Consider the following 24,851-nt stretch of genomic DNA (forward strand, 5'->3'; position numbering starts at 1 on the left):
GTTCTGTGCAGAGCTATGGAGCTGTCTCTTCATTCCCATTGCATTCAGTATATCTGCATCTACAAACCCTGCCGAGAGTCACAGCACCATACACAGACACAATAACTTTACTGCCCTCCAGTGGCCAGTGATGAAAACACAACTTGGTGTGTTTTCAGCCTTCTCAGTTTATTCAATACTTTATTCATATTGTCGGGTTCTCAAATCAAGCCACGATCAGCGAAACACCAGAAGATGCATATTTTGCATTAGTGACCATCAACATCAGTAGAGATAACCACTGCATGCACTGGGCCGTCAAGGTCACACAGCAACACACACCTTGTCAATAGTCTTAGACAACATCAGTCGCCTGATGTGTAATGCAGCAGTTAGAAGGGCAGTCTTGTGTATAACTATGGAGGAGAGGACAGATGGGAATATAGACCGTCCAGATCCTCAGAGAACAAAGCTCATCTGAGGTCAGCCCATTACCCTGTTCTGCTACTGGTCTAAATAAGATGAAAAGTTTGGACTTAATAATTCATTTGCGTAATACCAGGGTTTTGAGTGTGTGTGTGTGTGCACGCTGCCCCAGCTGTTGGCTACTTTAATCTTTAGAGGGCAGTGGGCACGCCATCTCATCTGCTGTTTTTTCATTCTTCTCATAGCCTATTACACAACCTTTGACGTGCGGGATCAAGTTTAAATCCTCCATTATCTCAGGAAGGACAAAGAAACCTCCATCTTTATTGAATAATTTCAAACCAGCAAAAACTCGTAGCTTCCTCCCTCGACACACATGCACACACACAGTGCATTGGGGGCAGATTATTTGTTGAGATGAAAGGTCATTCACAGCTACATAACTATCCAGTACCCCTGTGGTATATATATATATATATATAAATATACACAATAAGCTTCTCCACTCAAATACTTTTAACCTTTGCCCCTGAATGAAGCTGATAGCTGAACTCACCTAACTACAATCCACCTTGACATACATACATTGTTGACATTATTTATTTTTTAACTTTCTTAATGTTACGCTGTAATTAAGGTGATCGATGGACAGAGCAATTCATACTGTGAAAATGGACCTGTGAATTCAAGCTGAATCTTCCGTAAGAGCATGCTTCATCTACTGCATGGGGGGGGGGGGGGGTAATAAGGTCATGGCACACCTTTTTCACACTGACAAATCACAGACATACTATTGACCGTGCTTCCTCAAATACCATCAGACTCAGACGAATTGAATTAAGAGCAAGCTATTGATGGCTATACTTCGCATTACCCTCATATGTGTGTGTGTGTGTTAGATATTTGATAGCAACATTTTGACAAGTTTTACAAAGCTTTTGTGGTTAAAATATGATCAAATCCAGTATGTACAAATCAAAGAAGAGCCCGTTTGATACACAGTACTATGTTTCATTCCCACATTTTCAAACTGTGATTGTCTACATAGTGTGGAGCAGTGTACAGTAGAGGAGACATTACCTATTACCTATTACTAGTCATGCATCCCAGTATTAACTACCTGCCCATACCCATGATTCTAAGTGTTGAGTCAAGGAGCCATCACCTCTGTCATGCTCTGCTCCTCTCATTGGTTCATTGCCAGGCCCATTCATCAGTGTGATCCCATCACAGGGGGCCATGGATCTGAGACGTGCACCAGAGCATCATTTAGTCTGCAAGGAGAGTGGAGGTTACACATGGTGGGGAAAGGATGCAGCAATTCCATTTGACTCAATCACTTACATATGGAGAGGTGACGTGTTGGAGTACTGGAGAGCCATGGATGAGGGAGAGAGGATCCGTTGTTCATCATGGTCATTGATTGTGTTCCGTGAGGCTTCTACGGTTCATCTTGGAGTCCTGCTGTGAATCCCGGACTGCAGGGGCCAACTTGTCAGAGAGGTCTTGTCAGATCGAGTTTTGTGGAACATTTTCAGGCAGTAACCGAACACTAAAATTTTCGTACAGCCAGTCAGGAAAGCTGCATCGAATTCCTTAAATATTAAAAAAAGAAAAAGTTTAATACGGCCCAACAAAACAAGATTTTTGCCAATAATTCTCTTTAGAAAAACATTCAATCAAACAGGTATCCCTGAATTGAACTGGAGCATTCTTAGCTGCCCTGAGGTTGTATCCTTTTGATGCTGTGATGATCATAATACCCAATTGCATTCAGATTCAAAACAACAATGAAACCTCATGTTACACTAATGTTGGGGGAGAGCAAGGAGAGCAAATTTCAGTTTTAAGTCAGAATTCCACTTTAATATATATATTTGTTCTGCACAAGCAAGTGTACACATGTTCTAAAGTGTGTCACACTTTACATCACAACAACCAAAACAATCCATTCCACTGTTATGTAAAGATCCAGTTTCTCTGTCAGGAGCATCGAATCATTGAGTAAAAAAAAAAAAAAAAAAAAGAGAAAGAGAAAAAAAAGCAGAAAGAAAACATTTCCAAAACCTTCCTGGGAAAACACCTGATAATGCTTAAATATCAAAACTCAATTGTACACTATATAATAAAGCACACAGCACACAGCACAGTCATTGAAGCCTCAATACAGAAGGAGGTGGCTGGGTCTCTCATCTCCACGCATGTTTGAAACCAAGCTTTCAAATAATAAACTGAATGGTATACTAAGCCTGCAGAGTCTAATCTATAGGTAGCCTATAGCTTGACCTTTGTGTTCAAATACGTCTCATATCCCCCCATCCTTGTAGGGGGAAAGCATTTGTTGTTTCACCATACTTTTCACAACTGCCAGAAATGCCAAAACCCATTGATCACGTAGCTACAAAGAATTATACAGTACAGTACAGTTTTGGCAAAAGATAATCTGTTGAGTGCATATGTGCGTGGCATTGCTGGACATACATTCATAGTACAGGTCAGAATACATTGTGTTTGTAATGTATGTGTGTCCCTTCACATGGATTGAGGCTCGTTGGCTTCCACACCTAATGTCAGCAACAGCACTGACTCGTCTGTCACATCCGTCAAGGTGCACCTGATTTGACTCTCAGTGCAGCCCAGTGAGTTTGCACCGCTTTAGCAAATCCACTGTTTCAATTACAAACTTACGTAAATCCGACACACCGCAAACAGTCAAAATAAATTCCATCGGGATTCGACCCATTATCAGTGTGTCAACACTGCCTCACTCTCGCCGACATTGGTGTCAGTCACATGATTGCTTGATTGACACTTCCATACCGCAGGCATGTCACTCTGACATTGAGTTCTAAAGCCTGCAGCCTGACAAGGTCAGTATAAACCAGACAAAAAAGAAATGGGTGTATGCTTTGTTTTCTACGTCTGCCAAGGACATAGTACCACAGTACTGTAGTCTAGAACCTGACATTATGTCAGGTCATGCCAACCATGGAAATAAAGGACAGTCATTATTCACAGCTTTTCTATACACAATAGTAGCACTGATAGAATCACATTTCCTCCAGCAGGTTTAGTAATTCTTGCCATTTCAGGCGATGTCTTAGTGCAGTTTTCCTTAAATAAATGTTTCAGGAGAGTATGCACCGTCTTGATAAAACAAAAAAAAGACCTTGAACAAAGTCTATAGAACTCTGTACCATGCAGAAACGGCTTGAATCCTTTATTAAAATGCTTAGTAACAGCAACAAAAAGGTATGTTGACAACCAGAGCACAGTTGGGAGGGAGGGGTCCCATCAGAACGCCCTCGAGTTCGTTGTCACCTCACTGGCAGAGTGCTCAGTGAGAGGAATATTGCACCAAAACATTATTATTAATAATAATATTAACAACAATAATAAGGAAAACAAGAGAGGAGTCAACAACAACAAAAAAGACAACCTGCAAGCTTGTGCTTTCAAGTAATGGGAGCCATGTTGACCTGTTCCTGTGTGTCAGCTAGAGTCAGTACTCAGTGTCGGAGCCCTCCGCAGGCTCTGTGTTCCTTGACAGCATGTAGTTATCCATGTCTATAGAGGGACAGTTGTGGATGGAGTAGCGTAGGCGCTCGGCTAGTATGGCCTGGCTGGTGTAGGGAGGTAGGCGCAGCTGGAAGAAGCACGTCTGGGCGGTGGGGAGACCATTGATGGGCTGGGAGGGGGGGAAGAAAAGAGGCAATATATTAAAAGCTCAGATTCAAGATCCGTCATGTTTTCTTGTGGTACCAAGTATCCTTTTTGGGGGTTGTGATTGGTCCTCGGGCGTCCGTGGCTTATGAAACCGTGCGAGTGTCGCTAGACAAGGTCTTACCCTGTCCACCTTGATGATCTGGAACTTCTGAGTGATGTCGGCAGGGTTGGACGGCAGCCTGGACCTGCCCGATACGAAGCGCAGGAAGAGCACCCTCTCCTCATTGGTGAACTCCTCAAGGCTCTGCCACAGCCAACCAATCAGCTGGTGGCCATCGGTGATGTCACGGTAGCGCACCACCTTCTTCAGCATCTCCACGGAGACCTCCGGCAAGCCGCAGACCAGCTGCTCCAGCTGCCGAGCCGTGAGTAGGGAGAGGAGGGGCACGGGGATGATGGTGGACATGCCTTCTCTCACTGCTGCCACCTGCAGGACATGGCAACAACAGCTTGGTTTGCTCAGGTAAACAGCCGGTACATCTGGGCCCGCAGAGATAGGGGTGGGGCAAATGGCAGAGGTGCAAATGGGTAAAAAGATGATGTCAGGCAGTCGTGTGTATGACAACCATGGGGGCCACAACAACAAAAACATGAAGGAGGACAACACCCAACGCCATGGAACATTGCAAGCCTGCTACCTGTCTGTCCATCTCGTGCAGCCTGTACTCCAGAGCCCTCTCCACGTACTCTGTCCTGTTGGAGAAGGTCAAGGAGATGTGCTGGCCTCCAGGGACCACCGGCACCAGCGTCCCATCAGCGCTGTGGGCCACAAACGAGTCCAGGGGAATCATCTGCAGGTGCGTATGGAGGAAAGAGAGAGAGAGACAGAGAGGCCATGGAGAGGAGTTACGGAAGAGGGGAGAAGATGGCAAAGGAGATGGGGAACAGAAACAAAGATTAAAAAACAGAAACCTTCCTTTCTGGTCTAGTTTCTACTTGCAAGCTGCTCTCGTCCTAGCGACCCTAGCCTTTCTCTCCCTTTCTCTCACCACAGGGAAGTTGTCCTCTGTGATGCCCGTGTTGTCCAGGTGCAGGATGCCTAGCAGGGAGCGGTAGGTGAGCAGGTCCACCTCCTCCAGGTCGGCGCCGCCCAGGGGGATGGAGCACAGCTGCTTCCACACCCATGGGGCCAGGTGCAGGTCCAGGGGCTTCTTGGTGCGGATGGCCACCGCCATCAGGATCCCCAGGAAGCGGAACTGGACCATGTACTCTTCAGACACTGCCCCAGGGTTCAGCAGGAACCTATTGCAGAGGTGGCAGATTTCAGCCAATCAAAAAAAACCTCAAAATTACAGGCAGGGCGGATCTGGGTTTGGGTCGTGGACTCGAGAGGCTACAGTACCTGTCAGTGTTGCTGCCTACATCAGTGGAGGTGTTGGGGGTGTGGATGAGCAAGTCGACCACGCCCGACTCCAACTCCTGGGCACAGAAACAGTCATAGGATTACGTCCGACACATTTCAGATGGACTCACCGGTCGATGAACGATCCGACAGCCTCGGCCCTATCGGCCGGGCCTTCCACCTACCTGGCACATCTCCGTGATGGTGTCGTCAAACACCCCGCCCGCGTCGTCGGCCCCCTCCCCCACCAGCTTCACCTTCCAGGCCCGGGACGGCAGGCGCAGCTCCAGGGGATTGAGGCTCACCACTTGCCTGGCGATCTGCACAAAGATGGGCTTGCTGGAGCGGCCCCTGGTGGGAGGGGAGGCACGGATGCAGAGGGATTACAGAGATGGGATCAGGTAGACATGAACAGAATAAGCAGTGTGAAACCAGGGATGTAAGGGGTTGTACAGTAGGACCCGGCTTATTGGACCCAAGTTGCAGGACCCAGGTGTGTAGGACCCAGGGGGGTGTGGAACCCAGGGTTTACGGGACACGGGAGCTTTGGGTGTGGTCCATGTACCTGGTGGAGATCCTCTTGACGGTGATCTGGGGTCCGTAGGTCTTGCCCTGGGTCATGGTCCTTCCGATGGAGCGGACTAGGGGCAGGGTGTTGACCTTGGGGGACAGGAGCCCCCGCAGCTGGCCCTGGACGATAGCTGCCGTCCCTGAGCTGTAGCGGGATGACGACAGCTGGAGGGAGCAGGGGAGACGGGGTGAGATCCTGACAACGCGCAAGACATCAGGAGAGCACCTGCACTGACTGGACTGCGAGCGTCTCTGGAGCGTGCGCTCACCTGGTTGCGTGGATCCAGGTTGAGCAGTCTCCAGGACTTGTACATGAGGTCGGAGAAGTGGAAAAGGACCCGGAGGCGCGTGTTGAGGACCTTGGGGCTACAGTCCTTCAGAGCGTTGTACTGAGGTGGGATACTCTGGGGCAGGCCCAACTGGAGAGAGGCGCCTGGGGAACATGGTTTCCACACACACACACACACACAGTTAACCATGCATGGAGGCTAGGCAAACACAGACAAGTGGAAGGCATGTGTGCGTGTCTGTGTATGCCAGTGTCCATGCTCCTGTGTGTACCTGAGGCCTTGGCGGAGGGCGTGGTCCACGCTGAGCTGTGGCAGCGGCCAGCAGAGATCTGTCGAATGCTCTTCCCCTGAAGAGCTGTGGCCAGGCTGGGCTCCTTCACTGGGTTGGAGTGGCCCAGACCCAACTGAAACACACACACACACACACACAGGTAAACACACACACACACACAAAACTAGAATAAAACAGCAAACTCTCTGGCTGTGTTTCAGAGTGTCCCGGTTAGCTTGGTTCGTACCTGACCCTCACAGTTGCAGCCCCAGGCGTAAACATCACCAGTGGAGGAGAGGGCCAGGACGTGCTCACAGCCCACTGCAATGTCCTCCACAAACACCCCCTCCAGCGCTGGCACCAGCTGGGGCCGGTTGTGGTTCTTTAGCATGGAGTCTGGCAGGCCAATCAAACGCTCTGAGGTGGACAGACACATGAATATATAAGACTCTCACTTGTTTAGGGTCCTTATACGAAATGTTTCACTTTTTTATGCCAGAATGTGTTTGTAAGCTTCGCAAACCCTCTCCAGCCTGTGTGACATGTGACCTGTGTGACATGTGACCTGTGTGACATTCATGCCATGGCTACCTTGCCCAAAGGTGTACACGTGTCCGTCATTGGCCAGGACCACCGAGAACTGGGTTCCACAACCAACTTTCCTTATTCCCTTGTTACACAGAGGCTCCACTTTCTAGAGAAAACAACAACACAGTCTCATGTTGTGAGTGGGAAGGTTCTGAATGTCCTGAAGGTTCTGAATGTTCTGAAGGTTGTGAATGGCCGTGGTGATACCAGTGTGAGGAGGAGGCTGTACCTGAGGGTAACACTTGACAGTGCAGAGCCCTGTGCCCAGTTTGCCATAGTCACCATCTCCAAACGCCCATACGGTCATGCCGTCAGAGGACAGCACAAGAGTGTGGTTGATACCACATGACACCTGGGGGGGGGACGGGGGACCTCTTTATAGTCACTCACACAAGCAATGGATCTGATCGAGCACTACTGTGGCTACACGCTTGTCATTTGTATTGTCCTTATCAAAGCTTATGGATCCTCAAAGACATCCCCCCCACCAGGACAAGACAGTGACGGTGTCCGCTGGAGTCTCACCTGCCCTACGTGGTAGCCCTCCAGCGCTGCCACCCTCTCAGGCAGCATCTTGTTGGAAGTTGACCTTTGACCCAGGCGGCCCGAGTCTCCGCTGCCAAAGGTGAACAGCTTGCCATCGGCCGTGACCACGGCAGAGTGCTTAAACCCACAGGCCAGCTGGGGGGGAGGGGTTGAAAACACCACGTCAGTTACGCCATGGTACACCCAAAACCAACCTTGAATCTCCACACGCTTTTATTTTGAAATGTCAATTTAACACACACACACACATCCTAAAAGAGACAACAAAGCTTTTGAAAGTGTCCTGTCATTACCTGCACCACCTCCTCCCCCTGCAGAGCCTCGATGTGTTTGGGCCTCCGCTGCCTCTCGCTGTTCCCGTGGCCCAGCTTGCCGTAATCGCCATCCCCCCAGCTGAACACCTCCCCTGTCTCTGTGAGGGCCAGGGAGTGGCCGTCAGAGCCGCACGACGTCACCAGCTGGGTCACCACGTAGCCTGCAGGGAGCAGGGCGGGGGGGCGTGGTTTAGACGAGAGAACGACCACTGTTCAGACAGCATAGTCATAGGAGTACAACAAAACCAAGGGGTTGGAGTACAATATCTGGCCATCAACGTGGCCAGATGTTCTCACCTTGCAGGGCGGAGATGATGGTGGGGGCGTAGAGGTCGTCAGAGTTGCCCTGGCCCAGTCTGCCGTAGCTGCCCTCCCCTACGGCCAGCACCGTCCCGTTAGCCTGCACCAGGAAGGTGCAGTTCTGCCCACACACAACCTGCCACAGCAGCACACACATACCCTGGGTCACTCACTGGGCCAAGGGATGTGTCTCTCACTGACACACGTGGATCGAGTCACATGACTTCACAAGAGCATCGGCATTGGTCTCTATGGCACCTGTTGTGTCTGGGACAGAGAGGGGGCGAGGGTGGGCACCATGAGGTTGGTCCCTGCGTCTGCCAGCTGCCCGTGGCGCCCGTTGCCCCAGAGGTACACCTCGCTCTTCCCGCCGTGCTGCCAGTCCTGTCGGGAACACATGGAGAAGCAGACGCAAAGGGTTAGGGTTAGAACACATGGAGAAGCAGACGCAAAGGGTTAGGGTTAGAACACATGGAGAAGCAGACGCAAAGGGTTAGGGTTAGAACACATGGAGAAGCAGACGCAAAGGGTTAGGGTTAGGGTTAGAACACATGGACAAGCAGACGCAAAGGGTTAGGGTTAGGGTTAGAACACATGGAGAAGCAGACGCAAAGGGTTAGGGTTAGAACACATGGAGAAGCAGACGCAAAGGGTTAGGGTTAGAACACATGGAGAAGCAGACGCAAAGCTAACCCATGGCGGCCCTACAGAAGTAACAATTGCAGGCAGGAAATGTTTGTGGAAACCCTCCAGCATTGGGAGCGTGAGGTGTGGAATTGGAATGCAGACTCATTTGTAACTCTGAACAATAGCAATGTGAACTATCGGTGACAAATAGCCCAAGGTCAGCTCATAGCCCACCTTGGGCAGGGCGTTGTCAGTTCCAAGAGTTGGGAACTTAATTTGACTAATGTATAGACAGAATGTTGTGATGCGGAAACATTAAAGTGAAATCAAAGCAAGCATGATTAAGCTCATCCTATTAGTATATGTGAGATAAACATGATGTATGTGACAGATGCCTTACCTCAGGTCTGGTGGTGGCCCAAGACATTAGCTGTTCGTCCATCATGAAACTCCACTTGCTGTTGTCCTAGTGACAAAAAGAGAAGCTTGTCAACAGGAAATTGTCATGTTAATTTGTCTCTAGATGCTGGTTGCGCCCCTTGTGAGTCAGACCTCCCTGCTGAGGCACGCACGCACGCACACACACACACACACACACACACACACACACACGCACGCACACACGCACACATACACGCACACACACGTCACAGATGCAATTACCAGGGGTTTGGAGATCTCAGTGGCCCCCGCTTCTTGGAACTGGGGAACAGTGAAGGATTCTGGGAATGCGAGTCCCCTTGCGATGGCCTCGGCCGTCCTGACGGTGGTAGCGAAGGTGAAGAGCCACGTCCACTCCTGGGGACAGGGCGGCGTGTCCAGGCCGGCGTGGTGGGGGGGGGCGAGGGCTGCGACACAAGTGCTGCTCCAGAGACAGTCCTACTGTCAGAGAGGCCAGGCTCTGGAGGAAGGGGCTGTGGACCAGCTGGTCGCCCGCCATCACATGGCTCTGCCCAATGGAATGACACACACACACGCACGTACAATACAAAGGGACAGACACCCACAGACAGACACAGATCACTGATCAGTCCTTAAGACCCAGCGAGGTGGCAAACTACTCAGCCACTGTGAGTCATTTCCCCTGGGACCCATTAACCTTGTCTCGAGAAAGAGAGATGGGGGACAAAGGGAGAACGAACAAGAGCCAGAGAGAGAAAGACAGAGAGAGAGACAGAGAGAGAGAGAGAGAGAGAGAGAGAGAGAGAGAGAGAGAGAGAGAGAGAGAGAGAGGAGAGAGAGAGAGAGAGAGAGAGAGAGAGAGAGAGAGAGAGAGAGAGAGAGAGAGAGAGAGAGAGAGAGAGAGAGAGAGAGAGAGAGAGAGAGAGATAGGGAGAGATATATAGGGAGAGAGTGAGAGAGAGAGATACAGACAGAGGGCACAGAGCTGGCCTGCTTGCATCCAGACCTCCAGCAATTTCACAGATACCAAGGTACCAAGGTCGATTAGATGGTCTCTAAAACACGTAACAAAGTTACACAGGAAAATAAATCAGGACAAAAAGAAGAGCCAACAACTCGACTCCCCAGATGGTTTCTTACACACAACCGTTTGTTCCATAACCATCTGGGGAGTCGTACTTGGAAACGAGGATAAAAATCAATTGGGCTGGATTCTGATATTGTCGTGCTCTCTTAAATCCAGCTGTCTTGCAAGGTGAGTGAAACTCCTGTCCCTATGGTGCAGTGAGGAAGGCAGGTAGTACCCACCCTCTCGTAGCTGTACTGTTCATGCAGCAGGACAGGGAGCCTCTCCAGGAACACGGCCATGCACGGGGCCCGGCTCAGCCCCAGGATGCCCTGGGTCCTCAGCACAGTGCGACAGGAAGCCAGCACGTGATTCTGGGACATCCAGTCAGTGTTGCAAAGGATCAACAGAACATCCTAGAAGAGGAGGAGGAACATGTCATCTACACCCATCTTCTAGGGAAATGTCATTCTCCTTGGTGTTTCTAAACACAGGGTTTTAAGGCATTCATTTTTTGGGGGGGGTTTATCTCGTAATATTTGTAAAAATGTACTTTACCTTAGACCTCCCGGAGCAGGCAGCCACCCCTACATTTGGTATCCAGGTGGTATTGACCACTGAGCCCAGGCCTGTCACCACAGTCTGAAGGACTGAACCATCCTTTTAAAAGGGAGTGGGGTGGTTAAAACAGGGATGGATTAGGACACACTGTAGAACACTAGAACAACACTAAATCTGCTTCTTAGGAAAGTAAAATGACAGTTTGGTGCTTAGGAAGAGAACATAACGAGGCTGATGAATATGCAGTTCATCAAGGCGGTCTCACCTGTAGAGACCAGATGTTGAGTAAGCCTCCGATCCCTCCAGAGACCAGGGCAAGGCCGCTGGGGCAGAACGAGAGGGTCTTCACTGCTGTGATGTGCCCGCTCAGTCTGAACACACACTTTGCACTGCCCCGCTGAGGAAAGCAAACCCAGGCAGAAACACACTGGGTCAATGTCAGCTCAGATCCCAATGACATGGTGGCAATACATCTAACTAATGAATCCAACTGGTTCATGTCGTGAGTCAATGACACCACAGGGTTCTGTGTCGGAGACACGGGTCCAGACACACTGACCTTGACGGCAGCACTCTTCTCCTGGCTGGACGAACCGCTGAGGAAGTTGGGAACTGATACGCTAGTGCCCCCTTGAGGCAGTGTCCAGACATACAGGAGACCATTCTGGCAGCCCCTAGGAAGACAATCAGAACGATGTAAATAGTGACTGAAAGCTGATGGGGGGAAAAAGGACGGAGGTGGGTAAAATGTTGATGAAGCTGATATTTCTGTCTCTCAGCCTGAGAACTCCTCATGGTGCAGCTGAACGTCTTCCACTCACGCTGCCATCAGGAGCCTGGGCTCGGGCCCTCTGCCCGCTAGCAGGCTCCACTCCACCACGTTGACCATGCCCGTGTGGAAGAGGGAGTGCAGGGTGGTCCAGGCGCCCCCCGTGCGCCCCCAGATCTTCACCACCTCTGAGCGGCCGGTGGACAGCAGCAGGTGGCCTGTAGGGTCCCACCGCAGGGCACTGACACACTCCTGGGGAGGGGGGGAAGGAAGGAAGGAAGGAAGGAAGGAAGGAAGGAAGGAAGGAAAAGGTGGTATAATTATGAGGACACGCACGCATACACTGAACACGTACACACATAACAAACACACTCAAGCACACCGGTCTGTTGTGTGGAGTCTGTAAGCGTGGATCATGTGTATCAGGGGAAATGTTGCTGACTCACGGGGAAGGCCGAGAGCAGCAGGGGCTGATCAGTTTCGTAGGATCCAGCGCAGGCCAATAGGATCTTGCCGTCGGGATAGCCCACTGCAAAGGGCTTGTCCACACTGTGCCAAGCCACACATTGAGGGGCTAGGGGAGGGAACGGAAAGGAGAGACGCAAGTCACACGGCCACTAGGTCAATTATTCATGCCATTCTCATTTAAGATCCTATGGGACAAATACGGCTGTGGCGTTCCTATGCCAGGGGTGGACAAGAGCGTTCGGACAGAGCCAGTTTGACAAGTCCTCCTCACCTTCTTTCCTGTGACAAAGGGTCAGCTCGGTGCTGTCGGTGTGGAGGTCCTGCAGAGACACCTGCAGCCAGCAGAGGGAGCCGTCCAGCCGGCCCACCAGCAGGCTCTCTGCTGGGCTGTCGGGACAGACGCCCGCCTGTCCAGGGAAGGGGCTGGAGGTCTGCACCCAGCCCAGGGCCGTCACCCAGGACGTCTGGTTCTCCACGTGACCCTCAGTTCCTGGACCACGGTGAGACAAACAGAATCAGCATTGAAACAGCACACCATGTACTCAAAACGTGCACTACTTGTTACAACGCGAAACCCTTCGGAGGGTCTTGTTTGAAAGGTCTTGTGAGTCTCCGCACACAAGTGAGGTGTCCGGACAGCCTCAGGGCGGAGCAGACTAACCGCTAATGGCCCAGATGTGGATGAGTTTGTTGTGGAAGGCGGCGAGGAGGGTTCCCCCGGCGCTCCAGTAGACGGGGGAAACCAGGTGGGCCCCGCCCGCTCTCTCTGAACTCTGTCTGTCCTCACTGTGGGGGGGGGGACGGGGACGACACACAAACATTAGATGGACAGTGAAAAAGGGCAACAGCTAGTGAGTGTCATGAGGGTCAGCTCCTGCCCCACTGTTGAGACTGGACCAGTTAGTGATGCTAGCTCGTATGTGTTGGTGGTTGGGTGTTTGCGTGCTGGATGTGGCGTCAGACCTGCTGCTGCAGGACAGCGTGCGCAGCAGGTCTGTGCTGTGCTGGCTGACGTCCCACAGCCGCACCGTCCCGTCCTGAGCGCCCGTAGCCAGCACGCCCTGCTCCTTGCTCCACAAGCAGCTGGTGACCTACAACACCCCCAGCAAGCACACACAGGTGAACACACAGGCTTGATGAATCTCAGAACATGGGTTCTGACCGGGCACATGTGTCCTTGTAGTAGCAAAGTTCAGAATGACCGTAAACAAAGTCAAAAGGATTGTTCTTTCACCCTGCCATGGTGTCCCTCCAACTTTTTGAGTGGACATTTGCGCAGGTCGCCGGCCATGTCGCTGTAGGTCTGGGGACGTGGGGGGTTGTCCCTCTCGGACGCGGCCAGGGCCTGGACCAGCTGCTGGGCCGCCCACTGACGATGCTTGCTGCTCAGCCTGGCGGACAGGGCGCAGGCTGCCAGGGCGTTGGCCAGCTCCAGGGGCCCCACCCTCGCCCCAGCCGGGGGGGGAGGAGAAGCTGCGCTCGCCGAAGGTCCTGGACTTCCCACGTCTGGACCAGTGAGAAACAACAGGGAGGGGGGGGTTAAAATGGGGGTTGGAAACCATCCAACCAGTGCTGAGAGATCCTGGACACACCTTTGAGCTCTTGTTCTATCCTCTCCCCGCTGTAGCGGTAGCGGACGCCCTTCTCTGTGAGCAGACACACCAGGCTCTGGGTGACCAGGAAGTTGGGGGGGGTCATGGCCAAGGTCAGATCCCTGTAGTCTCGCTGCTGCTGTTGGGACCCCCCCTTCAGACGAGCCCTCTGCTGAGGGTCACTAATGGCCCCCAGGTTCATCCCTGTGGCCGCTGCAATAAGGTCCTGCAAAGGAAAGGTCAGTGTAGATACGAGTCTGGATGAAGCTACTTTAGAATTCTGGCAAATGACATGCTAGTTAACGTGCTTACATGCTAATATTTGTGTAAATGTGCATTAGTAGGTTTATGAGTTAATGCCCGATGTTTCTCGGTCGACGTGGCCAGTGTGCTGACCTGTGTGCAGATGTCCACCAGCTCCCTGTAGGCACAGGCGCTGTGGGAGACCAGGCTGCCGATCGCTGAGCTGAGGAAGCTGAGGAAGGCTGAGCTGCTGCCCTCGCTGCTGGCCCCCCTGCCCGCCCCCTGCTGCCCCGCCCCCGTGTGGACCCGGCCGGCCGCCGCCAAGCACATGAGACGCACCAGGATACGGATGTCAGCCAGGCCCAGGGCCTCCAGGCCACTGGACTGACTACTCACGGAGGCACTAGGTCACACAGGAAGTGAAAGATGGAAAGAGTATTACACATCCAGTATATGTTCAGTTGGATGGTTTTCAGCTCTTGAGCCAATGAGAATTGTTGAAGCCCAAAGAAACAAAGATATGAATCGAAAAAGCTGGACAAAAAGTGTAAGTAGGTAAGTAGTTGGTAGGTCAATTATTAGTATTTTATTAAAAAAATGGTGTCTCATTCTGTGTTCTTCTGTCTATAACTATGTGTTTTATGTTACTGCCTGTCTTGGCCAGATAAATAGATTTTTTTATCTCAATGGGACTCTGGGTAAAATAAAGGTCAAATAAAAAATGCAGGTGTGTAGGTGGGTGAATAGGTGTGTAGGTGGGTAGTAGGTATGCAGGTATGCAGGTTACCTGGAGGAGGTCTGGGAGAGGGCCCTCATCACCATGCTGTAGGCCAGCAGGATCTGGGCTGTGGACGTCACCCTCCTCAAAGCCTGCAGTCTGTCCTGGGGGTCTCGTAGCAAGGAGGCCTGTTCCCCCAGACTGAGGGGGCCCTTCTGCTCAGCACTGGCCGCCCCTGGGTGCACCACAAAACAACTCAACTGCCCTGTTTTGCTGCTATTCTTGGAATAATATGGTAGAATATGCTGTGGGAAATCAAATATCAAAATATCCTGTAAAACCATGTTTTCTTTTAACATCATCAATGGAATCGGGCCACCCTCTCATTGCTAGGTAAATCCACTGAGGGTACCTTTGTGGACCAGGGCCCTCTCAGTGTTGCTGGTGGTGTTGACCATGGCTCCCAGGGGGTCGGCCTCACAGAAGGAGATGGGATCAGGGAGCATCCTCTTCTCACTCAGGCCCAGGGGGCTCAGGAGCAGGCCAAAGTCCTCCAGGCCTGTGAGGCGCTCAGCGTCAAAGTCCCCCTGGTGACCCAGCTCCCAGTCGTCTGTGGAGAGAACAAACACACACAGACACACTCAAACGTGCACTGGGTTAGCTCGTTGCCAGGGCTTGACCCAGCGAACACTTACCGTCTGAGGTACTGTCCAAACGACCAATCAGATCAGAGGCGTGGCCTTTCATCCTGAAGAAAGGTAACAACAAAACATACTCATGATTAAAACAAACATCCATCTAGTGCATACCACAGCACAGGTCTTCTGATCTAGACTAGATCTTCTGATCTAGAGAAATCTAGAATTTCTCAAAATGATGAAATTGCCCCTGAAGTTAGAGCTCTGTAGTCTAGACTAGGCCCCATGGATCTTGGTGTGACCACCTGTCGTGCTTGGAGCCCAGCTCTCCCAGGTTGGCGGCGAGATACTTGTCCCTGCAGGTGCTGCACAGCAGGTAGTAAGGGCTGCCGGAGCCGCACTCGCCCCCAAACCAGCCGTCCACGTAGGCCCCCGTGCTGCGGTAGCCCCGCCGCCCGGCGCTCTGCCCGCAGCCCGGGTGGTTGCGCTTCATGTGGGTGTTGAACTGCAGGGTGAGAGTGTTGCACAGCTCACACTCCACCATCTCATGGTGCTCGTGGTGCTCCTCCCCACCCTTGGAAGGGGAAAGAAGGATGGATTAGGCGTCGACACACGGCCTGATTGGGCTGGCTGGCGGGATGAACGCCTGACGTTGCAGGTTGGACCTGCTGAGTGTAGCTACCTCCACCATCCAGAGGGTGTCCCTCTCTGAGCTGATGAACTCCGGGGTCAGCAGCTCCTCGTAGGGCTCCTCGTGGTACGGGTCATCCATGTAGCCCAGCTCAGACTCCTCCTCTGCCGCGTAGGGGTGCGTCTCCGCCTGTTCTGGCCAGTTTGAACCTCCTGGGTCCTGCCTGTACAAGGGAGGGATGGGGTTGGGGGACGGAGAGTCTAGTGGAACAGATAGAGAGGGAAATATATAATTCAGTAGGTTACATAAACACGAGGAAACAATATTATCCTTTGGGTTGTTATTATAATAAGATTCCATATTATATTATATATATATAAAATATTCCACAAGCCCTTTAAAAGGCATCTTTAATAAAGCGGTTGCATTGAAAGCAAAAAGGGGAGACTAGGATTCGAAGTGAATGGTTCAGTGAACTAGACAGGAGAGCAGCTCAGCTCAGCAGTGCTGCAGACCTGCTCTCCTGAAGGAGGTCCTCTGTCCCAGGCCTGACGTGGGGTGGCGCTGCCGTCGGGCTGGGGGAGGCCTGTTCCTAGTCAGGTGAACATCCAGAAAGTTCTCTCGCTCCACCAGGTCCAGGCCTGCCAGCAGACTGCAGAAAGAACACCACAGTCATGCTCACCCGCAAGGCCGCTTGAGGCCATCTTAAGTCCTTACACACAACTCCTAATGCCATAAGATGTTTTGTGATGCCTGTTTAAAATACAGTAGACCAACATAGCTACAGTGCTGTCACAATTATAATTTCTGAGTGCTGGAATAAACATGTTTGATGCATAATTATTTTGCCAGTGGTGGAGTCTTTGCAATGTGAATTGATGTGCCAAGGGGTGCATGAAGGGTTTGTGACCCTTCGTTACACGGCGGAAAGATTTGCTACGTCCATAACTTATCTGGCGTCCATAACTTATTCACAGTTAGACACACTACAATACACTACACTTGGACAAACCTTCCACATAACAAGCTTCCATTATTATTATTATTATTATTATAACGACTTCTGCAAAAGCCTGTCATGAACTTCCTCTCAAAGGCCATGTTGCTGGTGACTGTAAGCCTGGTCCTGACCTCTCGCTGGGTTCACTGCTGGGCCCCTCAGGACACTGCACAGTCTCTGGTCCATCGGGGGAGGGGGTGTCAATGAGGGCCCCCGGGGGCGGGCCTTCATCCGTCAGCTGCTCCTCCACCAGGGGGTGCTCCAGCATCCAACTGGCCAACACCTCGATGGTGCGGGAGTCCACCTCGCCCGACACCCCTGCAATCAGAGAGGTTTAGGTCGGGAAAGATGAGTTATATTGGTCCATGGGTTAAGGGTTTGGAGATTTGTGGATAAACTGAGTTTATAACAAGGAGGGAGGGCTGTCGCATCAAGCCGGAAAACCAGAGAGGGAGGATTTGATCTAACATGGCTAGTCAGGTGGCTGAGCGGTTAGGGAGTCAGGCTATTAATCAGAAGGTTGTTGGTTCGATTCCCGGCCATGCCAAATGACATTGTGTCCTTGGGCAAGGCACTTCACCCTACTTGACTCGGGGAGAATGTCCCTGTACTTACTGTAAGTCGCTCTGGATAAGAGCGTCTGCTAAATGACTACATGTAAATGTAGTAGATTAGGTCAAAAGGTTTAACGTTTTTTTTGTGCTTGCACGTTTAAAAACGCTTTGAAAATCTGAATAGCGATATGATCCAGTTACCTAAATGTCCACTCAAAAAAATATTCCTCCTGATAGGGAGGTAACACAATTTTTCTGTAGCCAGATTGTCTTCCGGAAAAAACCTAATTCATGGACTGACCGTGCCTTTGAGACACTAGTGGAACACGGGGATGACCAGGGGATACATGAAACGGAAACTCATTGAAAGATTCAGCCCACGGAAGTCCCTACACACAGCAGACAGCAGACACAGCAGACAGCACAGACAGCACAGACAGCAGACAGCAGACAGCAGACAGCACAGACAGCACAGACAGCACAGACAGCAGACAGCACAGACAGCAGACAGCAGACAGCACAGACAGCACAGACAGCAGACAGCAGACAGCACACACAGCAGACAGCAGACAGCACAGACAGCAGAAGGCAGACAGCACAGACAGCAGACAGCACACACAGCAGACAGCAGACAGCACAGACAGCAGACAGCAGAGACAGCAGACAGCAGAGACAGCAGACAGCAGACACAGCAGACAGCAGACACAGCACAGACAGCAGACAGCAGACAGCACAGACAGCACAGACAACAGACAGCAGACAGCAGACAGCACACACAGCAGACAGCAGACAGCACAGACAGCAGAAGGCAGACAGCACAGACAGCAGACAGCACACACAGCAGACAGCAGACAGCACAGACAGCAGACAGCAGAGACAGCAGACAGCAGAGACAGCAGACAGCAGACACAGCAGACAGCAGACACAGCAGACAGCAGACAGCACACACAGCCATACCTGCTGCCTCCATGGCCCTGTAGATGTGCCTCATGGAGAAGCCCATCTCTAGCAAGCGTACTGGGACAAACATTTGAGGTCGTTCTAGAGATTGGGGAAGACAAAAAGAAGAAGCAAAGTATAGAAAAAATAATAGAAGAGAAAAAAAAAAAAGGTCAATGTTTTATAAGATGCTGAAGTTGCAGGCATGAGTGCCATATGATATTTCAGCCATGCCTCCACAGTGGCCTGCTCATTTGGTTAATGTAAACATGAAAAGATGTTCAGTGCCTGGTTTCTTGAGTTAAGTGGCAAGGATAATCCACCCGGTGGGTGCAATATATTTTTTTACAGTCTAACCAAACCAACTGTAAGGCTCCATTAGGAACGTTAAAAACATCCTGTCTTCAAACACCAAAGTGGAGTGGCGGTCCATGTTGCCTTTCGAGTATTTGAGTGCACAGCCCATCACGTTAATGTAACAAAACCCATTCCGCCATTCCACAGAAACAAGCATTACTGTACCACATGCTTCTTTAGGACGGTGTCTGGCAAAGGAAAATGAAGCTCGGTCTTGAATAGACAGCTAAACATCTCAGACCATGCAGAACAGACAGATGGTACCCAGAGCAATATCATAGTAAATACACATATATTATAACTGACATATCTGTAATAACTACACTGCTCAGAAAAATAAGTCAACACTAATTGGATAATATACTGTGTGTTTATACAGTATATCATATGTATAATACAGAGTGTAGACCATTTATTTCAATGAATCAAAAGCTGTTGTAATATGCCTCCTGAATGAGCTCCACGCTAGATGAACTGAGCAGCACCGTAGGCCTGTGGTGCTGAACAGTAACAGACATGAGTGGTTGACCTTACCCACGCTGCTCCTGGCCTGCGTGCTACTGTGGCCCGGCTCCAAGAAGCTGGTCTGCTGCTCTGTGAAGGCCTCACAGGAGGCCGAGCTGGCCAGGCTGAAGCCTGGGTGCAGCATAGGGGGGCTATGGACCAGGCCGGCCAGCGTGGGGAACCGTGCTAGCACCATCCGCCTATAGGGGAAGGGAGGGGGGGGGGGGGAGCCGACACACAACACAACAGGGTGGTAGAGCTTGGTAGTAAGGCACAACACTCATGCATAAAGAGAGCTGAAATACAGAAGGTCTGGATCCAACGTGGGCAGGAAAATAGCAAGGTTCTGGAACCCTGAGGGGCGTGAGGAAGCACACAGCTTCCAAGAAAGCCTTTGTTCCTCGCTTCTTAACGGAATATTTGCACTGTTCTTCGGTAAGTAGCACTATCAAGGTTTCCAGCGCCACGCTCCAATTGTTCTCAACGGAAGCTTTCCTGGCTCTGCCGCTGTGGTGTTACACGAGCTGTATATCTGCTCATCTTTGGGTCGGCGCTGGTGCTGGTAGTAGGTTAGCCAGGTCAGCTCACATCAGACAGGCAGAGCCGCGCAACCACAGCCTCGGGAGGGGTTAGAGTGCATGGTTCCTCTCGCACACACACACACACACACACAAACACACTCACCCATCCCCTGGGCCTCTGTCGAGCTGATGCTGCCACTGTTGGCTGCCCCAGATCTGCAGCAACAACAACCCAGGTCGGTCAGTGACCACTGAGCTACCTTCTGAGCGTGGAGGGGGCCGGGGCGTGTGCGTGCGTTCCCTCCCCTCCCGGTCCCTTCTCCCTTCCACGGTCACATAGATCTGCATCTCTAACCCCCCCCCCCCGAGGAGTACTCACTGCAGGAGGTTGATGGGAAGGAAGGGGTTAAAGTTGTCCAGGCTGTCGGCCTGCAGCGCCGTGAGCAGGGAAGCGGCCAGGTCGTTGGTGGAGGAGGAGGCCGAGGCGCCGTTGGACTGGCCGAACACGGCCGTGCCCTCGGAGCCCGTGCTGTAGAGGGACACCGAGCTGGAGGACTTGGACACGGGCTGGGAGGAGGAGCGGGGGCCCGACCCTGGAGGAACACAAGCACACCAGATCGGCATTAGGGCCAAAACGAGACATCCATCACCAAAGACATCAAACATTCCTCCCAGGACGCTAGTTCAATTCCAAAAGGCATGTCATGGTGTTGTCTGTAGTACAGTGTGTAGCTCGCACCAGCGACAGACCTCAAACCACCCCGCACATTCCAACCCCGTGCAGACTAATATATTACCTTTCCGATCTTTGCTTCCTTTGTCTTGTGACCTGTTCAGCGCTCCCTTGTAGATCATGATCTGAGCTCTCTCCAGATCCGCCAGCGACACGCTCTGCCTGATGGGGCAAGGGCGGACGGCCCACTTCACCATGCTGCGTACCACAAACTGCAGGACGGACTGGAGCTCGGCGCCATCCTCCTTGGCCTTCTCGGGGCTTCTGGGCCCGGCGGAGGCCGGGTCGTGTGGAGCCACCAGGAGCTGGTCGGTGAACCTCCCGCAGGTGAGGATGGCGGCCAGGGACTTCAGGGCCCCCAGGAGGAGGTAGGAGGCCCGGACAGCTCTCAGCTCCAGGGAGAAGACGTCCGGCTTGGCCAGCTGGACGGCCTGGGGAGGCGGGGGGCACGAGGGGATCTCCTGCTCATCAGCCGCTTCACTGGTGGCTTTGGGGGAGGGAGGGGGAGGGGGAGAAGAAGGGTCCGTCTGGTCCGCCCTCTGCTCGCAGCCCTCCTCGGCGGCCCCCCCCCCCTCCTCCTCCTCCTACATCGTCGGACATCACGCGGGCTATGTCCTCGTCCAGGCGCCGTTCCAGCTCGCCGCGGGGGACGCCCTCCTCCTGGGAACAGCGTCTCCCCCCGGGGGGGCGAGGCGGAGGGGGGCGACCCCGGCCCCCGTCCTGCTCCTCCAGCAGGCCGGTCAGGAGGATCAGGTCCAGCAGGACGGAGGGCTTGAGCTCCATGAGGGCGCTGACGTCCCCCTGGGCCACGCCGCAGGGCTCCAGGGAGGAGAGCGGCGTGTCGCTGGGTGACCAAGAAGTGAGGAAGCTGGGTTAGTGACGGGGCGACGCGCGCGGCACATGCAACACGGAGGGATGGTTGGAAGGTGGATGAGAGGGTGGAGAGGGGCAGACGGAATGAGAAAGGAGGAAAAAAAGGAATGGGGGGGGAAAGAAAGCGGGGAAATGAAAGATCAGAAGGACGCTCGAGGCAAAAGGGAAAAAATGGGACAAAATCAAGACAGAAATCAACAGTCAAACAGGACAAGAGACAAGGAAATTGAAAGTAAACCGAAAAAAACTTGAAGATCTAAATGGAGGTTTCACACAAGCATCGTGTGTGTGTGTGTGTGTGTGTGTGTGTGTAATACCTGACAGAGAGATCAGCATCCTCCCACTGGAGCTTGGCCAGGGGGCTTCCCTCCTTCAGCACCCCCAGCAGGGTGGCCCGACGGCCGCTGGGTTTGTGCAGGCACAGCCCCCCCGCCCGGAGCCCGCTGTCCACCCCTCCGATCACGGCCAGCGCCGGCCACACCTCGGCACACAGGGCGCCCAGCTGCTCCTCAGACAGGCTGGAGGGGCCCTCCACCCCCACGTCTGACGCTCCCCCTTCCCCCAGGACCTGCTCCCTCTCCCTGTCATCTGAGAACAAACACCGCACCGTTAGCCTTCATCCTCGCCTCGGCTCAACACCGGTAATATACTGTAGCCTGGGTGGGGGGGGGTTTGGCAGACCTTGCTTGGCGCTGCCCAGGCGGCCGTCCCTCATCAGGGGGCCGATGAGCTCCAGGCGGGCCTGCATGTGCTGGTTGAGGTGGGGCGTCCAGGGGGTGCAGGGGTGCAGCCTGCGGAGGAGCTGGACCGTGGCCTCCAGGAGCACGGTGGCCCTGGGGCTGCACAGGGGCTCCCCGGGCAGCAGGTCGCTTGGCATGCCTCGCATCTGCAGGTCTCGCAGGGCCACCTGGGGGACACAAAAATCATTTCATGATTTGAATTGGTGTAAATGCCAATACCAATAAATATATATCTATCTTTTGAGAACCAACTGAAGCTGATAACTTGAGTGCCTACTTTCTCTCCAGGGTTACTGCTGTAGAACAGGACACAGGGATACAGCTCTGTAGCATCCACACCCTCAAAGGCCAGCTTGGGCTCCTGTCAGGGACACAACGCATTAGCGAGCAGCAGTACAAGAAGAAACAAGACATCGCCTGCCCCTCCCCAGCACATCCCAGTTAACCCATAGCCTCGTCGGGTCTACCCTCGTCTGTGTGCTCCAGACCTTGTTGTTCTTGGCAAAGGAGATGGTTCTGGCCTCCATGTCCAGGATACAGGTGATGGTGTCTCCCTGGGTGAAGGAGGGCAGGGCCCGGCCCAGCTCGCCACCGTGGTACAGGCTGCCGCTGTACGCCCGGTACAGCCACATGTCGGTGGTGGTCCGGTGGTTGTAGTCTCGGATAGGCCAGCGCGACACACCGATGCACGTGCCCTCGTTGCCCTTGTTCTCCTTGGTGATGTAGAACTGGGGGGAGAGGGGTCGACCACAGGGTCAGGAGGCCCGGTCATGACCCGCCACGTGTTTTTAAACAGTCAATTGAATCCTTTGAATGCTTAGTGTTGTACCTTCCAGAGGAAGCAGCCTGACGTGATGGCGGTGGTGGCCAGGCCGTAACCCTTCCCCCCCGAGCCGTGGGAGAGGACCCTCCCACCCTCCAGGGAGCAGCAGATCAGCTTGTAGGGGTCGAAGGAGAAGTCTCCAATGGGGATACATTCATCGTCGCTGACGGCCTCCTGGAACGCAACTAGACTGTGACACCAACCTTTAACAACTCTGCCCCCCCCCCCCCCCCCCCCCAAATAATGGGGATATTGTTGCAGTGACCAGCCGGTTACCTTGATATGGCTCTCAGATGTCTTTTCTTGATTCTTCTTTGTGGCTAACGACTCCTCCCACATATAGGCAGACAGCAGCCCAAACAGTTGATCAACAATCTTTATAAAAAAAAACATTAAAAAAAACAAAAAAGAGAGAGAGAGAGAAACAGAAGTTAGTGAGAGTTTACATCCATGTATAGGTGCTATACATTAGTGTTGTTTTAGCTTTTACCTGTTGAATCTGTGCCGAGTCTGAACACCCGGGTAACAGGCCTTCCAAGATGTGGAATGCAAGTAGTTTGGTTCGGAGATTCTGAAAATGTGGCGAACCTAACGGAAACATCGACGTTGGTTAACACATGCTTCATTTCAAACAAATAAAGTCATTTGAAATCATTAGAACCAATCGGTTCATCTGAGCTAGAGGTCTCACCCGAAGTGCACTTGTGGGAGATAATCGTCATCAGAGGATCGATCCACTTGGCGCAGGGGGAAATCCTCTTGGTTACGCGCAGCGACAGGATGCGCCGCAGAAACACCAGGAAGTCAGCGAGCTGAGACTCAATGATGCGACTGCTCCTTGCCACCTCAGTCCCTGCACGATGGACAACAAGTCCCTTGTCACCAAACCACACGCAGTACATAAACATCTCCACCAAATGCTCTTATTGAACCAGTTGGCAACGTTTTCTTTTTCACCTTTCGCCCGGGGCTTTCTGGCCCCGCCATCCACCTCCCCCTCCTCGCCGGCGCCCGTCTCTGAGTCCTGCTGCAGCTGGACAGAGTGCAGGAGACTCTGCAGGTGGTCACACATCACCTCCATCAAAGACTGGGACACGTCCACGGGCAGCGCCTCTTCACAGGAGCTGAGCGCACACACACACAACACACGCAGGGACACACCAAAAAGACATTTCACTTTCACTCCGAATATCCAGCGGAACGGCTTTGAGTTTCCCCCGGAATCGGGACTCCTCCCCCTCAGGCTCACCTGGCGGCCATAGCCAGTATCTGGAGCAGGCGAGCGCACGCCAGCTTCACGGCGCCGCTCAGCAGCAGGTGGCCCGAAACGGAGGCGGCCAGCCAGCGCTGGTTCATCAGCACGCACGTGTTGTTGGTCAGAGCGGACAGGATCTCCAGGATGCCGCATTTGATGACCACCACCAGGTCCACGGGCTGGTAGTTCAGGTTCAGAACAAACACCGTCGCCAGCAGCAGGTGCTGGGAGGACCCTGGGAGAGAGAGAGGAGAGAGGCGACGAGACCCATGGGTCTACTTCCTAATGGCTCGGATCGCAGCGGTATAGGACGTGACTGAGGATACCCGTGTGGCTACACGTTAGCAGACCAACCTGTCTGCTGCTTGTCCAGGAGGACCTTCTGTCTGAGGACGCGCACCACCTGCTGGTAGAGGGTGTGAGCCGCCACCTGCAGCTCCCTCTGGGCCACCATGGAGGCCGAGCGGGTGCCACACTGTGGACGC

At 52.7% G+C, this 24,851-nt stretch overlaps 1 protein-coding gene across 1 annotated transcript in view; it reads right to left on the bottom strand.

Annotated features, from left to right (window-relative positions):
- Positions 1-2,249: 2,249 nt before the first annotated feature.
- LOC124483949 (probable E3 ubiquitin-protein ligase HERC1) overlaps positions 2,250-24,851 on the bottom strand; it is a 36,414-nt gene continuing 13,812 nt past the window's right edge. Inside the window, 54 exon segments of the mRNA XM_047044547.1 lie at positions 2,250-4,093; positions 4,253-4,558; positions 4,770-4,922; positions 5,121-5,373; positions 5,474-5,550; positions 5,659-5,824; positions 6,039-6,208; positions 6,313-6,476; positions 6,605-6,737; positions 6,852-7,021; positions 7,196-7,298; positions 7,422-7,544; positions 7,718-7,873; positions 8,032-8,213; positions 8,350-8,488; positions 8,611-8,736; positions 9,380-9,445; positions 9,643-9,819; positions 9,821-9,928; positions 10,690-10,863; positions 11,006-11,107; positions 11,274-11,405; positions 11,568-11,682; positions 11,830-12,029; positions 12,224-12,351; positions 12,517-12,735; positions 12,907-13,031; positions 13,209-13,336; positions 13,480-13,751; positions 13,838-14,063; positions 14,234-14,483; positions 14,868-15,033; positions 15,211-15,408; positions 15,494-15,546; positions 15,742-16,010; positions 16,119-16,327; positions 16,583-16,719; positions 17,199-17,385; positions 18,579-18,662; positions 19,452-19,621; positions 20,322-20,535; positions 20,740-21,229; positions 21,264-21,543; positions 21,866-22,136; positions 22,230-22,455; positions 22,566-22,649; positions 22,777-23,016; positions 23,118-23,285; positions 23,388-23,486; positions 23,602-23,699; positions 23,803-23,964; positions 24,069-24,235; positions 24,361-24,601; positions 24,721-24,841. Coding sequence (XP_046900503.1) covers positions 3,908-4,093; positions 4,253-4,558; positions 4,770-4,922; positions 5,121-5,373; positions 5,474-5,550; positions 5,659-5,824; positions 6,039-6,208; positions 6,313-6,476; positions 6,605-6,737; positions 6,852-7,021; positions 7,196-7,298; positions 7,422-7,544; positions 7,718-7,873; positions 8,032-8,213; positions 8,350-8,488; positions 8,611-8,736; positions 9,380-9,445; positions 9,643-9,819; positions 9,821-9,928; positions 10,690-10,863; positions 11,006-11,107; positions 11,274-11,405; positions 11,568-11,682; positions 11,830-12,029; positions 12,224-12,351; positions 12,517-12,735; positions 12,907-13,031; positions 13,209-13,336; positions 13,480-13,751; positions 13,838-14,063; positions 14,234-14,483; positions 14,868-15,033; positions 15,211-15,408; positions 15,494-15,546; positions 15,742-16,010; positions 16,119-16,327; positions 16,583-16,719; positions 17,199-17,385; positions 18,579-18,662; positions 19,452-19,621; positions 20,322-20,535; positions 20,740-21,229; positions 21,264-21,543; positions 21,866-22,136; positions 22,230-22,455; positions 22,566-22,649; positions 22,777-23,016; positions 23,118-23,285; positions 23,388-23,486; positions 23,602-23,699; positions 23,803-23,964; positions 24,069-24,235; positions 24,361-24,601; positions 24,721-24,841 — 9,363 coding nt within the window. The 3' untranslated portion in view covers positions 2,250-3,907.

This window comes from Hypomesus transpacificus, chromosome 22 (genome assembly GCF_021917145.1).
Source record: "Hypomesus transpacificus isolate Combined female chromosome 22, fHypTra1, whole genome shotgun sequence".
NCBI classification, from domain to species: domain Eukaryota; kingdom Metazoa; phylum Chordata; class Actinopteri; order Osmeriformes; family Osmeridae; genus Hypomesus; species Hypomesus transpacificus.